Raw genomic sequence first — 16,761 nt, 5'->3', positions numbered from 1 at the left:
TTTCTTAGTGGTTCACGTTGCACTAGAGGGAAGTGGGGTAGGCGCGCAGGAGGGAGAGTGAAAGTACGAGCAACCCGGCCTCCTGGGATAGGTGGGCAGGCGGATGCTGCTCTGCACTCTTGGGACCCTGGAAAGCAGGTCGCAGAGCCTCACCTCCGAGAGAACTCCATTTCCCAGGAGCACTTGCGGCCACCGGCGGGGGCGGGGCGACGTGCTAAAGCCGGCCCATTGACTCCCAGCGTGTGGAAGCCACGCCAACCTGATTGGAGGGCCCTTTCGCGATGCATCCCGGGACTTGTAGTACAGCGTGTGTGTGAGGCAAGCTCCTTTGTGATTCGCGGCGCGGGCCGGGCGCTCCGGGCGCATCCCGGTGAAGGTCTGGCGCGGACCGACTAGCGTCCCGCGAGGCAAGTCCGAGCCGTGCGCGCGTGCGTTGCGCCTTAGGGGCCGGCCGGCACCTCCCGCGGGGCGGGGCCGTCGGTTCCGTGTCGACACCGCCTTCCTGCCCCGCCCCTCGTCGTGACCGGCCCGCCCCTCCTTCCTGGAGGCACAGCTGAGGCGGCGGTGGCTGCGGCGGCGGCGGCGGCAGGGCTGGGGGCGGCGAGTGGCCCGCGCGACACGCGCCGGCCCCGACTCTATGCAGTGACTCGCGCGGCGCAGGCGCCTCCTGCCCCGCCGGCGGGGCCCGGGCTTCCCGCTGCGGGATGTTCTCCCGAAGGAGCCACGGGGATGTGAAGAAGTCCATCCAGAAGGTGCTGGACCCGAAGAAGGACGTGCTGACCCGCCTGAAGCACCTGCGGGCGCTGCTGGGTGAGGCGCGCGCCGGGGCGCGGGTCGGCGCGCCGGGTCGGGGGCACCTGCTGGGGAGGGCGCCCGCCTGAGGCCGGTTTGGAGACCCCGTGGGCGCGGCGCCGGGCGGGGATGGGGGCGAGATGCTGGGGTGGGGGGATGGGTGGGCGTCCTCTCCCAGTCTGCGCAGGACCCCCGGGGCATTGTTCCCCGGAAAGTCGCAGCCTGGCCCTCAGGCACTGCTCCCGTCTGCCTCCACTGTAAACTTACCCCAGTTTCTCGCTCGGGCGCCTGCCCTCCCGGGTAACCGCGAGGCCAGGCACAGGGGTAACTAACTCTCCCCCAGTCCCCCAGCAAATAAACTGGACCCTAAATGGTATACACAAAACACCGGCACACACGCAAACTGAACTGTCATCTCACCCTCCTGTTTTTAAAATTTTATTTTTATTTCTGAGTCGGAGACTCTTAAGTAGTCCCAACACAGACTTCATTGAACTCTCATCTCTTTCACTCCTCTTTTAAATTTTGTTTTTGCTTTTGAGTCTGAGACCCCAAATTCACCGAGATTCCAAGTGGCCCCAGTACAAATTTAACTGTCATTTCTGTTCCTCTGCCCCCTTTAATTTAATTTTTATTTTGGACCTGGATGCTTCAGTTTCTTTGTGTCTTTGGTGTGAAGTGGACTCCTCTTCCTGCTTGGAGGGAGGGTGGCTTTCTTGGGTTCAGGGAGGCTGCCTCTCGTTTATCACCGGGAATACAGTGATGGGTATATGTCGCCTTCTGGTTTATGGCCTGCTGGGTGGAGCTTCTGAGGAGCTCAGGTGGGCCTAGAGTTGACCTGGGATGAAGCTCACCCCTGTGGATGTGAAGTGTCCACAAGGCTTTCTGTCACCTGCTGCATGTGATCTGTGGCTGGTTCCCTTGGGCTATGTTTTGTTTTCAGTTTTTTTACCTCCTTAGTTTTAACTTTTGTTTAGGATGAAAACACCTTTGCTGGATGTAGACAGAATCATCTTTGTATATTTGGGGGCCTTGGAAAGGGCATCTTATATTTCTTCTAGATGCCATTTAGTCTTAAAATGAACCGAAATCACCTAGTCTTTATGTGTCTTGTCACTTGAGAAAATATGGCATAAAATAATGTATTTTTAACATGTGAGAACTTTGAATAAATAAAGATCTTGTTCATGAGATTTAAAAGTTGCTAATTATTTCTATTTATATTCTGGGAACTACCACTAAGGGGAGGGGAAAAAAATCACACCCAACTAACCAAACGAAAAAACCAACACTTATTTTGCCAAGTGAAGTTATTCATAGTTTTCTTGTGGATTGCATGAGGTTACACTGACTTGTTCAGTTTGAAATGAAATGTAAGTTAGTTACTGTTAGAGGGATTGGTTTTCAAGAGTTTTGAAAGTGAAATGTGGTGTCTTGATAAACAGTTTTCTACTTCCTATAGTAAAATACCACAGTGCACACTGGCTGCATTATTCAGGATTCTAGTCACTAGTGACTGATTAACACCTACTGCAGGAACATTTTTGATAAAGGAGAGTTGGGCAGTATTTTAAAGCATTTGATACTTTGGGACTTTTTCTGTGCATGAGAATTTAAACTTTTCTTCTGTCCAAGTCTACAAGATTAAGTTGGCTACATTTTGTAAAGGCAGAATCAATTAAACCTAGATCAGGTTGGTTTCTTAGAGTTCAGAGTACATTGTTATGATTCTGAGAAAGTAGATACTTTTCAAGTCTTATAATTGTGGTTTCACTCAAGGTTGTGTGTCTTATTTTAAGGAACTTTCTTTTATAATTTCATTGAACTCATTATGACCTTAGTTTTGTAACATGAACAGGTTCTTTGATATTTCCTTAGGTGTATGTTTTTTGATGATGCATTCATTTGTAGAGTGGCCCAGTTTCCTTTGTTTATTACTGTGCTCTTTATCTGCTGAGACTAGATTTTTGTAAAATGTGTCTGAGGGGTTCAAGTCATGATGTTTAACTCATGATGTTTAGTGTAAACTTTTGCTTACAACTGTGGTTTAAAGACTTAAAAAATAGTACATAAATGGAGTAGGTCCTACTATATCACATACCCTATTTGGTTGCTATTAATACTTTAAAAAAAAAGTCTGCGTAGAAAACAAAGACCTCTTGAATTGAAAGATAGGAATTAAGCCAAGATCAGGCAAACTATTTGAAGGAAATGAATGGTAATTACTATTGTATTTTTATGTGTATATTTTTGTTACACTTTTACTTTTCGTATGTTTTATCTTCAAGTGATAATAAAGTTTTTTTTTTTTTTTTTTTAAACATACAAAAATGGTACAACTGGCTTGGGTTTGCTGTCTGTCCCTGCCACTTGCAGCTACATGTCTTGGGCTAGTTATTTAGCCTGACTTTGAACCACAGTTTCTTTACTCTTTAAAATGGGTATGGTAATGTTTGCCTTGTAAAGGATTATTGTGAGTGTGATGTAGTACTTTTTTCCCTCTTCTATCTTATTTTTGATAATGAAGATGGATTTGTTCTCTTTTCATAAAAAGTAGTCTGTATTTAAGCCAACTGGCTGAGAAACATAAAATTAGTTAAGGAAAGTAGAGTATTTCTTAGTCTTATGATAATAATTACAATTTGAACTTGTTTAGATACTTTGGCCTGGATGAAAATTGTAGATTAGTCTGATATTTTACAGAGGGAGAAACTGAGGCACAGAAAGGCTTGATGCATGGTGCATTGCAATACACATACACGGCTTATGTGTACTATGTTAATTAGAGGAGGAACACAGAGCCATTAGGTCCCCTGACTTCCAGTTCTCCCTATACTGTTGAAATCATCATTGAGAAAGTAAGTGTGTAAACAAAACAAAAACAAAACCCTGTGTATTGCCATATTGCTCCAACAAAGATTCTATATCTAATTAAAAGTTAAGTGTCTACTATGAGTCCCAAATTAGGCTATAGAAATGGCATTGAACCATCGAGAAGAATAGATATGAAATAATAGTAAATAGTATGGTGTGTTATGGAATTAGACAGCCAGATATATAGTAGACTCCATATAGGTTTTTAAAGGTCAAAAAAGATTATTAAGAATGGCACAAAAATAGGGACATCTTAAAGGAAGTTTTACTCATGCTGTTCCACAAAGGATGGTTAGACTAACTCTGTTGAATAGAAGTATAATGTGAGCCACATTAATTTAAAATATTTTAGCAACAACATTTTAAAATGTAAAAAGAGACAGGTGAAATTTATTTCAATAGTGTTTTTTAACTCTAGTATCTAATGTGTATCATTATATCAACAGGTAATCAATATAAAATATTAACAATATTTTTACATTATTTTTTCATACTGAGTCTTTGAAATCCAGTGTGTATTGTCTTCTTACAGCACATACCAGTTCATGCTAACTGTGTTTCAAGTGCTCGTTAGCCTTATATGGCTAGTGGCTACACAATGGACAGAGTAGGGCTAGAGTTTGGGCAGTAGACGAGGAGGGCAATTCCAACCAAGGGAAGATGGAAGAGCTGGCAGTGGAAATGCTCATGGCAGTGATGTGGGAAGGTGAGGAAACTAGCTTGACTCTTACCCACATCCAGTGGGGGAGTAGTGAGGTGTAGTGAGGCACCTTGCCCTGAGGATGTACATAGTGTCCTGCATAGGCCAGGGGGAGGGAGGGTCGGTCTTGGGGAAGGAGAGGAACCATAGCCTGGGAAGCAGAAGCTGAGGAAGGCTGGGGGCCAGATCAGAAAGGGCTCTGTTTGTCTGAGTCGGTAGCTCCAATCTTATCCTGAAGGTGAGAGGGCCTGTGTGGAGAATTTTTAGCAGGCCATTTGATAAAGACTTGAGAACGTCCTCTGCCAGCAGAACTGGGAAGAATGGATTAGGGGTGGTAGGAGGTGTGGGACTGGAGGCAGGAAGACCACTGAGGAGACTTTGGCAATAATGGAATAGATGCATAATGAATGATGGGTTTGAAACAAGACACCGTCCAGTGAATGGGGAGGAGGGGCGGAATTATAGACGACCAGAGCAGCAGGAACTAGTGATTCTTTAAGTGAAGTAATGAAAGTGAGGATTACAGGAGCTGGGCCAGGAGTGATCAGTCTGAAGAAGAACAGATTTGGGATCAGAGGCCAGAGTCAAGTCAATTCAAGTGACAGGGGTTTGGGGCCAGAGAGGAGAGAACACTTTCTTAAAAATGCTCTGTATACTGACAGAACAAAATACAGTAGTTTTGTATATTTCCTTTGTGCATCTATTGCTCTTAGTAGGAACAAGTTTACTTATAATTTTAAATATTGCTGTTTAAACTTATTATTGGCATTTTCCCATGTTTTGTTCTTCTCATTTTTAAGTACAAACATTTGTTGAGACTATGCACCATGATTTAGCTTACCATTTCCTGGATGGTTAAATTGCTTTGTTTTGTTTTTTGGGAGGCAAGGTATTACTGTGTCACCTAGGCTGGAGTACAGTGGCACAGCCAGAGCTCACTGCAGCCTGGAACCCCTAGGCTCACGCAATCCTCCCATCTCAGCCTTTCAAGCAGCTAGGACTATAGGTGTGTGCCCCCACGCCCAGATACTTTTCTTTGTTACTAAATGTTTTGTAGAGACAGGATCTTGCTGTTGTCCAGGTTGGTCTTGAACTCCTGGCTTCAAGCTATCCTCCTGCCTTGTCCTTACAAAGTACTGGGATTATAGGCTTGAGCCATCAAGCTTGGCCTTATATTGCTTTGCTTTGCTGTTTTCATTTCTTTTCTTTTGTTCTTTCTCCTTTTTCTTTTCCTTTTTCCTTTCCTTTCCTTTCCTTTCTCCCTCTCTCTCTTTCTTTCTCTCTGATATAAATAATACTGCTGTAAACACCTTGGGAAGCAGCTTTTTCTATATTTTCTGTTATTTCTTAGAAGAGATTTCATTGAAGTCAAATGGAACATTTTACGACTTGATTCATAGTGTTTTCCTAAGTATTGCTCCATTGGCCCTTCCTGCAGCAAGGATCGAGACTACCATTTTCACTCTAGTCTGACTAGCAATAAACACTTTTTTATAATTTCATAATTGGTGGTAGGTATTTGGGATAATGGGAGTGTCATGGACAGAGCCAGAAAAGTTGGGAGCCTGGCTAATAATGGGGAAGATGAGACTGGTATTCTTCATGTTGAGTTTGATTAAAGGCAAGATCTAAGTGGAGTGGCTGAGAGGTTGTGGGACTTAGAGTCTAAGCTTAGTGAGAGGATAGAAAGTTATGATATGGTTATTTATTATCAACATGATCTCATTGAATCTTCCTACAACCTACGATGAAGGTGGTGTTCCTATCCCCAGCCTACAGATGAGGAAATTGAAGCTTGGTGAGGATTACTACTTGTCTGCTAGCTGTAGTTGATAAGGGGCAAAGCTGGGGCTCATATGATTATAAAGCCCATGATGAACTTCTGCTAGTTATCTGATTGGACAGGATATTTACATATCAGAAAATATATTTACCCACCCAAATGAGTGTTAACATATAAACAAAACCCCAGCAGGTTTTGCATGTGTCCCCAAAATGTTACTGTGGTGTTTGCTTCTCTCTTCCTGGTCAGGTTTTTTTTTTTTTTTTTTTTTTTGTATTCTTTTAAAGAGACTTGGGCTATCATATTTGATTTGAGTATGGCTAAAGATAAAAAGGCTCTTTCTTTGTTTTAGTGTTCATTGGCCTCTCTGTGTCCTTGGTAGGCCTAGCATATAATGAGGTATTTGTATAGACATTAATGCCACTTGGACATTCTAAAACCAGAACAAAGTTGGGAGGTGTAATTTTGGTATCTTCAGGCAGTCTTAGGGTGTTTTTTCTCAATTGACCTTGTTTGAATCAAAGTGATTTTGCCATAATGTTTCCTTTGTTAATTTTTCATCAATTGCTAATCTTTTATAGTCATAACCTCTGAAATGTAAAAGGAACTTTGGAAACATGTATAGCACAAATACACCATGCCTGCTTCTAGGGCTTGAGGTCACCTAGACTTCTGATGTGAGAAAGGTGAATATGGACTAAATGTCTGAGCTCAGATGTTTTGTTTGAGGTAAATAAGAAAGGTTGGCTTCCACCTTTTCTTCTGAAAAGGGAGATAATTGGTAGGTCCAGAATATTTCGATGTAAACTTTTATAATTTGAATTTTTATTTTGCTTTATTTGTGGACAGGCATTAATACTTTTACTAAGTGTTTAGAGTACTGATCTTTGGTCACCAAACTAAGTATCACAGATAAAACTGTAGAGAATTGTTTATTTAGAAAAGTTGTCTTTCAAAATAGCAAAGTTTTTGAATTTTAAAATTATTTTAAGAAGGAATAGTCATTGTACTATAGTCACTGTACTATATAGTCACTGTACTATAAAATTAAGAATCATGTAATAAACAATTATCTTGATGTTGAATTGAAAAAATTCAATTCACAAACATTTATTTGCAAGAGTGTGTGGGTATACATTTGTGTGCATGTCTACTGTAAGTCTATGTATTTAGAGATTAATAAGGCATAAGCCCATGACTTATGGTTTGGCAGGAGATAGAGACATGTACACAATGAAATTTATCACAGAGGGTTTTAAGTGGCACAGTGCAGGGGGAGGGAAACTATAGATGTGATCACAGGTACAGAGGAGGAACAGCAGCAGGGCCTCCTGGAGAGGTCTGCCAGGGTGTCCTGAGGGAGGTCAGATCTGAGGTGGGTTTTGAATAATGGATAAGGGTACCATGTGTACCATGTGGATGAGTTGGGGATGAGGGCACTACTGAGAGAGGAGCTTGAGTGAAGGTAATAGTGTGAGGCACCATGGAGTTAAGTATACGGTGGCTTTTATTTTGTGATGTTAGATATTGGGAATCCAGTGAAGAGTTTTAAGCAGAGGAGAAGCCAAATCCAATGTCTTCCCTTGGTGAAGTGTTCAGGAGCCCCAGTCTCCCCTGAGATTTGAAACATGGGTACTGGGAGAGAGGGAGCGCCCATCCTTTCAGATTGCAAGCCCTGTGGATGTGGCCTGGGCTGCTGGTGTTTGTCTTTCCCACCGGGTGGAGATCATGTGCCTCAAATTGAATCCCACACTCAGGGGGAAGGACAGCAGAGAGATGGAAAGTGAGAGGGAGCCCATGGAGCCTGGGTGAACCAAGGAGTTCAGCCCTGTTTGTGCCAGCTCCACCCTGAGCTGCTTACTTGCAGGAACTGGTAACATCCTGCTTTTGGGTTAGCTAGCTTGAGTCATATTAATGGGTCTTGCAACTAAAAGAGTACCAACGATGGGTGTGTGTGTGTTTATATATGGAGATCTGATTTTCATATTTTTTAAGAACTGGGGAAATTTGAGTTTATATTAATATGTAAGAGGAGCTGATAAAAAGCAAAACTGAAGAAACAGAGGGATAATAATGCAGAAAGGTACACTCTGCAGTGGGACTGAGAGTGTGGGGTGGGATATCAGGCTTAATGAGAGGGACATCTCTTTCTCTAAGGCCACTTGAAGGAAGCCAAAATGGGATGGGGACATGGAGGGAGCTCTCATGACATGGCTTCTGTCCTCTCTGTGAAGGTAAGAGGTGAAGTCATGTGCTGAGCCAGTTTTCTCACTGGTATGGTAACAGGCACTTGACTCTGTCTTGCTCCCGCTTCTGTATCATGTATCCCCTTAAAAAAAAAAAGGAAATACTATAATTGGAAGACTTTTTTGGGGGAGGAGAGTGATCTCATAAATGCATTTAACTTCTGTGTTAATTGCTTGGTGAGAACAGGGAAAATCTATGCAGGATGAGACTAGCTTAAGTAGTGTAGGTGTTGCCTTCTCTTCCACTCAGTGACCATGTGCCCCAGATTGGGTGTAAGGTGGAACACAGGAATCCCTTGTGCCCTCTGTAATTTTTTTTCCTTCATGCCTCTCATTGTGGGATCCTCCCACTTCTGAGTATGACTCTAGAGTTAAAGAATCATTTGATTTTTTTTCCCACTGTGCCTTTCATGTGACTTAACCCCATGTAAGATGTAACTCTTCTGTACTGATATCTCATATTCATGAAGCACTTTACACTTTTGTGAAATATCTTCTCATATTCTCATTTAATCAAATTAAGCAATCAGTTCATGTTAATCATAAAAGACATTTGTTAAATATCTGTTTGTGAATGTATTTTAGGTGGTCTTCAATGCAAGTTAGTTTTACTTAGTTACAGCCTCTTGGATGTGTCAGTTAAAATAGCTTTTTTAGGTGAGGAGATCCGGAATCCACTGGCAAAACATAGCAATTGAGAATGGGATGAAGTTAAAATAGGAATTTATAGAAATTACATCTTTTAAAGGATTTACCCTGTAGATTGTCTGTAGAGCTTTGTTTCTTAGTTCTGAATTCTTATTTCAGGGTTTTAGTTTTGATTTTTAGAAAAGAGATGTTTCATAACCCTTTATGCCTTTTATATAGTTTAAGAAATTGAAGGCACATCTGGAAGGTATTGAAGACTATTTTAAAAGTAGTTGTAATCTTTAACAGTAAATCTGTACTTTGATTTTGCTATTATAATCATGCTTTAGTTTAATAAAAATCCCTCCTGATAAAGTTAAGGAGCCCATTGATACTGTTTTGTGTTTGCTTTTAAGTCATGGCACATATTCATTGAACCTCAACCATGGTTTTAAGAATACATAAGGTACTAGTGACATTGCTTGTGCCTGATTGTGAGAGCGAGAAGAATGTGCTGTTTATGCTGCCATTGTGGGCAGCATGATTGTCTGATGGCCCCAGCTGCTGCCCCCTGGATCCACCAATTTCAAGCCAGAGCTGAGCTTCCGTTGGGCTGTTCCCAGCCCATTACTGAGCACAGAGGTAGTACTAGTGCTGCCTGTTCCTGTGAGATCCATATATCCTCTGAAGGGTGACTTTGGCTTGAGGACTTCCACTTGGCCTGGCCAGGACCTTCTCAGAACTGTGTTGAAGTCTGAGACTCTACCTACTCAACTCTCCTTCCTTCCCCTCTGTTCTTTGCATGGGTCAGATCTGCACTGTGGTCTGAATCCTCTCCCTGCCTTCACCAGCTCCTTCTCCTTTCTTCTTCTCAGACATTTCCCCCAATAAATCGCTTTCATATTTAATTCTGTCTTGGCCTCTGCTTCTCAGAAAACCCAAGCTAATATGCCATCTCTTTTCCCAGGAGGTGTTGTCCATCCTGCTATCTAAAATTCTTCTAAGAGACGGTGCAAACACAGAACACCTTCCACATAAACTTTCTTTGCCCCCTTGTCCTGAAATGATCTGTTCTCAGAATTCCCACAGCACTTTGTACTGTTCAATTGGCATTTATGGCTTTTGGCTTTGTATAATGCTTATTTGTCTTCTGCCTGACCTTTCCCACTAAATGATAAGTACTTAGAGAGCATGAACAGCTTCTTGTTCATCTTAATCCCTCTTGGTAACATACTTCCTTATTTGAAATAGTAATAGCATTTGTTCAGCACTTTTTATATACTAACTCATTCTCTCAAATAAGATAGGGAATATCATTATCCCCATTTTACAGGTAAGATACAGAGAGGTTGAGAAGTTTGGTCAAGGTACACAGCTAGTAAGTGGCAGAGTTAGGATTTGAAACCAGGGAGCTGGCTCAAGAATTCTCTTATTTTTATTTAACAGTCATATATGCAACAACAACTATGTGCTAGACATTGTGTGCGGCAATAGGGACGTCCGAGTTTGCAGTTTAGGAATGGAATAAGTAATTATTAAAGAAAAATCCCATAACAACCCAAAACATAACTTCTGAATTAAATATTAATTATTCTGGATCTAAGTCTGTTGGGGCATAGCTAACTACCCTTGTTTTGAAAAATAACTGAAAGCCTTCTTTCCTCAAGGATTGTTTTCACCAGTCAGAAGTTCCCAGCATTAGAGATTTAAGACTGTGAATTAATGGTGGTGGTCTCTCCTGAAAGCCCTCTAACGACTCCCTTGTGCACATGCATTCATAATCAGACAAATCCCTTGGATTCCAAGGGGAATAGATGTAAGAAAGGACTATTTCTGTGGGCCAGTATGAGAAGAGCTTGGTGTCAGGAAAACCTTGACTGGGGGTGGGGGAAAGAAGGGCAGCAGTGCCAACGGCCCTTGGTAAGGACAGATACTCCAGATATTCTTTCATGGGAACAAAATGGGAGAGACATTGTTGTAAAATTTAAAATTTACAAAAACCAGAAATGAGTCACCATCCCCCCCCGCAAAAGACCTGTGATAGTGAGTGAGGAAAATTTTTCAAAGAAATCCTTGATAGTATTTTTAAAACTACATGGGCGAGATGGGAATTCAAAATATATGTTGCTTCTTTACAGTTTGTTTTTAAGGGATTAATGTGTTTTATTTCTGTCTGGTCATATTTCTGGTGTAGGCCTCTCTATTCCATGGACTCTGTAGTATCTGATAAAATGAGGATGCGTTGAGCCAAATAGGCTTGATGTGGTAGAGCTCACACTGAACTTCTGGATTGGGAGTAAAATATCCTCTGGTCTTCTTCAGCATGTGTCTGTGTCATATTGCAAGTATTTATTTTGGAAAGAATAATTCCATCCCTTTTTTCCCCCACTCCTAAAATACATACATACAGAACTGGACACATCACTTTTAATGGAAGTAAAATGTAAATCACAAACTGGAAAGATATTTGCAATTTCTAAGAGAGGAAATAGTTATATCTTCAATATATAAAAAGCTCTATATATTTACAAGAAAAATTATAATGTGTGTTCCAAATATATGTGTATGTAAGTCACAAATGGTGAAATGAAAGACCCATAAGAATGTTTTAAATGTCACTGCTCACTAATAATCTAAGATATATAAATTTAAGGATTCAAATATATTTACCCATTATATTAACAAAGTTAGCTGTTGTTTTTTTCACTAATGATAATATACTATGTGAGGTCTCTAATACACTCTTGATAGGACTGTAATTTTGGTACACTGTTTCTAGAAGGTAATTTGTCAATACGTATCAATGGTCTTTAAAATGTATATATCATTTGACCCAGTTTCGTCTTCTAGGAAATTATATAGATATACTTAAAGCCTATTCTGTTAAATGCTTTGCAGCATTGTTTGTATATTTAAATTTGTTTTATTGAGGTAAAATTCACATAACATAAAATTAACCATTTTAAAGTGAACAATTCAGTGGCAGTTGGTACATTCATAGTGTTGTACAATTGCTACTTCTGTCTAGTTCCAAAACATTTTCATCACCCCTAGAAAACCCTGTAACCATTGAGCATTCATTCTTTTCTTTTTTTTTTCTTTTTTTTTTTTGAGACAGATTCGCTCTGTTGCTCAGGCCAGAGTACGTGGCATCAGCCTAGCTCACAGCAACCTCAAACTCCTGGGCTCAGGCAATCTTCCTGCCTCAGTCTCCCAAGTAGCTGGGACTGCACCACTATGCACAGCTAATTTTTTCTAGTTTTAGTTGCTTGGTTAAGTTTTTTTTTCTGTTTTTTAGTAGAGACGGGTCTCGTTCTTGCTCAGGTTGGTCTTGAACTCATGAGTTAAGCGATCCTCCTGCCTTGGCCTCCCAGAGTACTAGGATTACAGCGTGTGAGCCATGGCGTCTGGCCAAGCATTCATTCTTTATTCCCTCCTCCCCTCAGCCTCTGACAGCCCCATGTGTGTATGTGCCTAACCAGACTAGGCTTTTTTTGCTTATCTTAATTATTCTCCTCCACCAGAAGTGTATATATTGAATATATTTGTGCTAGTCAAGACTCTTGGTTGCAAGTGGCAGAAACTCAGCTGAAATTAACTTAAGCAAATAGAGAATTTAATGATAAAAGTAACTCAATAGCCTAAAGGGGCATTGGGCATTTGGCGTTAGATATGGCTGTCCACAGGGTACTTACCCACTCCACTCAAGTGTCCACTCTCTTTTCCCACCTTGCCCCTTAGTGGAAAATACTCACTACTCTTGGTTCTGTGTTTGTTTTTGTTTTCCTTCTGCTTCATTCTCAGGCCAGGTATAGATAGGAGTGATGGTCCCTAGCATTGCCAGTCTTACATGTCCTGGCAGCTAGTTACACTTGAGAAGAGTGTGAACCCTCCCCTAGGGCCCACCACAATGCTTGAGAACCATTCTGATTGGTCCTATTTGGGTCATGTTCCTATTCCTGTACCAGTCACTGTGGAAGGGAGATGGGCTAGCCTGAATTACTTATTCTGTTCATAGAGACCAAATCTCATTCTGCCTCCTATATTTCTGGGAAAGTAGATCTGGAAAGGTATTCTGGTACATTCCTATGCAAAACAGAACTGCTTATATCTTTGCTTATGTCTATTTGTACCACAGAGTTAAGTTCATTAACTTTTGTACTAGTAATTCTAGATCATCGAGGAAACCCTAGATGATGTTCTATAAGTTCTATTTAAGACTATGGGAATTATATTTGAGGATTATTTTTGTAACTTGAAGAAAGTAAAAGGTTGCCCTTTTAACAAATGGGATTGACCACTCTTTAAGTCTGCATAGTCATTTCACCGGTAGTTACTGGGTACCTGCTATTTGCAAATGAGACCCTAGCCCTTATGAGACTTTGATTCTATTATGGTAGATGGGTAATAAACAACAAGCAAATATATACTATGATTTTTGATAATGATAATAGAAAAATGAAGCTTGCTAAGGGTATATGTATGTGTATGTGTGCTTGTCTAGATATTGGGGTCAGGGAAGGCCTCTCTGAAGAGGGGTTTGGACTGAGACCTGAGTTAAGTGAGGGAGAAACTTTGTGATTGTTTTGGGGACTAGTATTCCAAGCAGAGGGAATGGTTAAGTCCAGAGGCTCTGAGTCATATATAGCTGGGAATCTCCTGGAAGTCAATGGGGTTATAGGAGAGAGGGAGTGGGGAAAGGAGCATGTGTGGGAGAGGGGAGAGGAGGGCAAGACGAGGTCAGGCTTGTGGGTCTCAGTGAGGATTGAGATGTTACTCTAAGAAAGGTTAGATGGAGAGCCCCAGTGGGGCAAGGGGAAGAGGAATAATTGAGCTGGGTCCTGCATGGTGACTAGATTTGCTTGGGTAGCCTACCAGAGATTGGTTTTCTGACCACAAGCTTTCTTTTTAAAGAAAGCTTTCTTTGGCTTACTTTATAATAGGCCAGATCCTTTGCCCCAAAACTGAACAGCAACTGGAGACAGAAAAGAGAAGAGGGAAGAGAAAGAAAGAAATGGTGCTGGACAAGAGAAGTGAGTGTTTGTGGAAGCCATGGCCAAAACAGGTGTTGAGGAAGATAGAGGACTCACAGCCTGTGTCCCTCCTTACTGCAGCAGTGTTGAGAAGACAGGACAGAAACACATTGTGGCCAGTGGGACAGGAAAGCAAGAGCGCAGTGGGCCGTGTTTTGGGCCCACATAGCAGCCTGAGTTTGTTAACGATATAGAGATAAGCTTGCTATTACCCTAAACTTTAGTAGAAGGCAAAGGGCAGACACATTAGAAAGTGCCCCTGATGATGACAAAAAATGGACTCTTGCCAGTGTCTGAAAAACAGTGAGCCAGAAAAATGTGGATGAGTCAGTATAATAATAGTTTATCTAATATGAATGATTGCAAAAGGCAACAAACACTGCAGATTGGCTCCATGGTAGGTACCTACCATGGAGCCTAAATTAGGACCCCAGTTGTGCTTTATATTGTATGTTTCTTAATGGAAAGACCTGAGGGAATCTTGATCTTTGACTCAGTGTTAATTGCAGACAGGTGATTTTATAAACTAATGTTGCTGAGACTTAGGTCTTATTCAGAAAGATGGCTATGGTGTTTCAAAATATGACAGTATTAGAAGGATAGACATAGGAGGAGAATCTTATGTATTCTTCCAGAGATAACATTTCTGAGCACAAACTACTGTGTTTCCCCGAAAATAAGACCTACCCATAAAATAAGCCCTAGCAGGATTTCTAAGCATTTGCACAATAGAAGCCCTACCCTGAAAATAAGACCTAGTGATGTGTGTGGCTACGCAGCATATCTGCACAACCCATGCATTTCATTGCAGAGCGGTAAAGAAGACGAGCAGCCCTTCTCATCTGCCCCCTGAGAGCTCTATTGCTTGACACGAGAGATTGGTGCCAATGGTTCTAAAGGAAATAGAGTTGCAAGACATTCAGGATGGAATTCGGGGTTTGGAGAGTTATGATGATGTTCCAGAAGAAGACGACTTAACTATATTTGAATAAATGTAGATTGTTGTACCGTACTTAAAAAAATAACACATCCTCTGAAAATAATCCCTAGGGTGTCTTCTTGAGAAAAAATAAATATAAAGCCCTGTCTTATTTTCAGGGAAAGACGGTAACTCTGTAGCACTTTCACAGTGTGCTACTGAGAATATTCTGTTCTGGCAATTGATAATCAGTGCTAGAGAAACATAAAGACAATGAAACTCCTCAAATAACTAGATCATTATAAGGCATTATGTGCAATGTGTATCATATTTTTACAGCAGTTTAATTATAATGTTAGAGGGAATTTAAGTTATTAGCTATTTGTAGAGCATTTTAGAATTGCTATTTTACATATTGTTTGGGTCTTAAGGTTTCATCAGAGTTGAAAGTAAGACCAGTTATGGAGAAAAGTATGGCCTGGTGTCATGACTGCTGAGTTTTTTGTGGTAAATATTTAGGCTTTGAAAAACATCTCTTTCTTAAACACTCTGAAATTTTTTTTCGAAAAAAAAAATAGCTTTATAGTTTTTTCTGGTTATAAATTTTTACATGCTCATTATAAACATCTGAATAATATGAATAAGCAAAAAATAATTTAAGTATCAAAAAGCTCCTCAAATTCTGCAACCCCCAGGTAGCCCTCATTACAGTTTTGGTAAACTTGCCTTCTGTGCCTGCTCTTGCTTACGTCTGTTCTCTTCTTCCTCTCTCTCTCTCTCTCTCTCTCTCTCTCTCCCCCTCTCCCCCACCTCACTTGCTCACTCACACACACAAACGTGGTTTTACACAAATAGTCATTATACATAGACTAACACTATATTTTTTACTTAAGCCTTGGACATTTTTCTGCATCAGTAAGTGAAGACTTACATAATACTTAAATGGCTTTATCATGTTCCATGGGACTCCTATGTAACAAGTTATCTACCACCCATTCTTCAGGTTGTGAGTTTCAGACCTTCATGTGCTGCTGTCAGTAGATTGTGTGCCTGCAAGTGGCTGCCCAGTGACCAGAAGGGCCTCTGGTTTCTCATGTAAGGAATACAGTGGAGATGACATAGTTTGAGGCTGCTGACAGGCAGGGACAAGTATGATGATTTTCTAAAAGTAAAGACAGTCCCTTGGGGAAGTCCACTTGAGTTTTTGCTGAGTTAATTTCACAGAAAAGCCACCCTTTTAACCTATCTAGGAGGAAGGTCACTGTACTTGCAAGCTTTCTCTGACGTCCTTTTTAAATAAACCAACTCCTCAGCCCTCTTCTGGATTTAATAACTATTTAGTTCTGTGACGTCTACCATATTTTTCCTGTGTTCTTTTTGCTTAAAAATAAATAAAACAAAATATATTTTCAGATATGCTTTCTTGCTCTTCCTGCCTCACTTTCTATTAGTGTTAGACTTAATTAGGTGAGCAGTATGGAAGCCTTGATTGCCTGGGTTTGAGTCCTGGCAGTGACCTACCCTTTCTTACCCTTCTTCCTACTGGTGATGAGAATGGTACCTGCCTTGTCCGGTTGTTAGAGGGTTAATTGAGTCAGTGTATGTAAAGTTGTTTTATAAGTTGTTATTGTAATTATTAATAATAATTTGATATAAGACATTATTGGATGGCTCTGGACACCCTCCTCACCACTTTCCTGCTTCCTTAGTTCTGGGGGATAGAGGGGTAGAGCTGCTTTAGCCATTTTATCTCTGTATCTGAGTTTTTCCCTCATGAGTGATTTTGA

General features: G+C 41.1%; 1 protein-coding gene across 2 annotated transcripts in view; it reads left to right on the top strand.

Annotated features, from left to right (window-relative positions):
• The first annotated feature begins 522 nt into the window (after positions 1-522).
• RALGAPA2 (Ral GTPase activating protein catalytic subunit alpha 2) overlaps positions 523-16,761 on the top strand; it is a 307,449-nt gene continuing 291,210 nt past the window's right edge. For both annotated transcript variants that reach the window (XM_012757359.2, XM_012757358.3), the window contains exon 1: positions 523-810. In XM_012757359.2, coding sequence (XP_012612813.2) covers positions 705-810 — 106 coding nt within the window. In that variant the 5' untranslated portion in view covers positions 523-704. The remainder of the gene's footprint in view (positions 811-16,761) is intronic.

The sequence above is a fragment of the Microcebus murinus genome, chromosome 16 (genome assembly GCF_040939455.1).
Source record: "Microcebus murinus isolate Inina chromosome 16, M.murinus_Inina_mat1.0, whole genome shotgun sequence".
NCBI classification, from domain to species: Eukaryota; Metazoa; Chordata; class Mammalia; order Primates; family Cheirogaleidae; genus Microcebus; species Microcebus murinus.
Note: the sequence above shows the minus strand (reverse complement) of the source record. Positions and strands in the feature narration are given on the sequence as shown.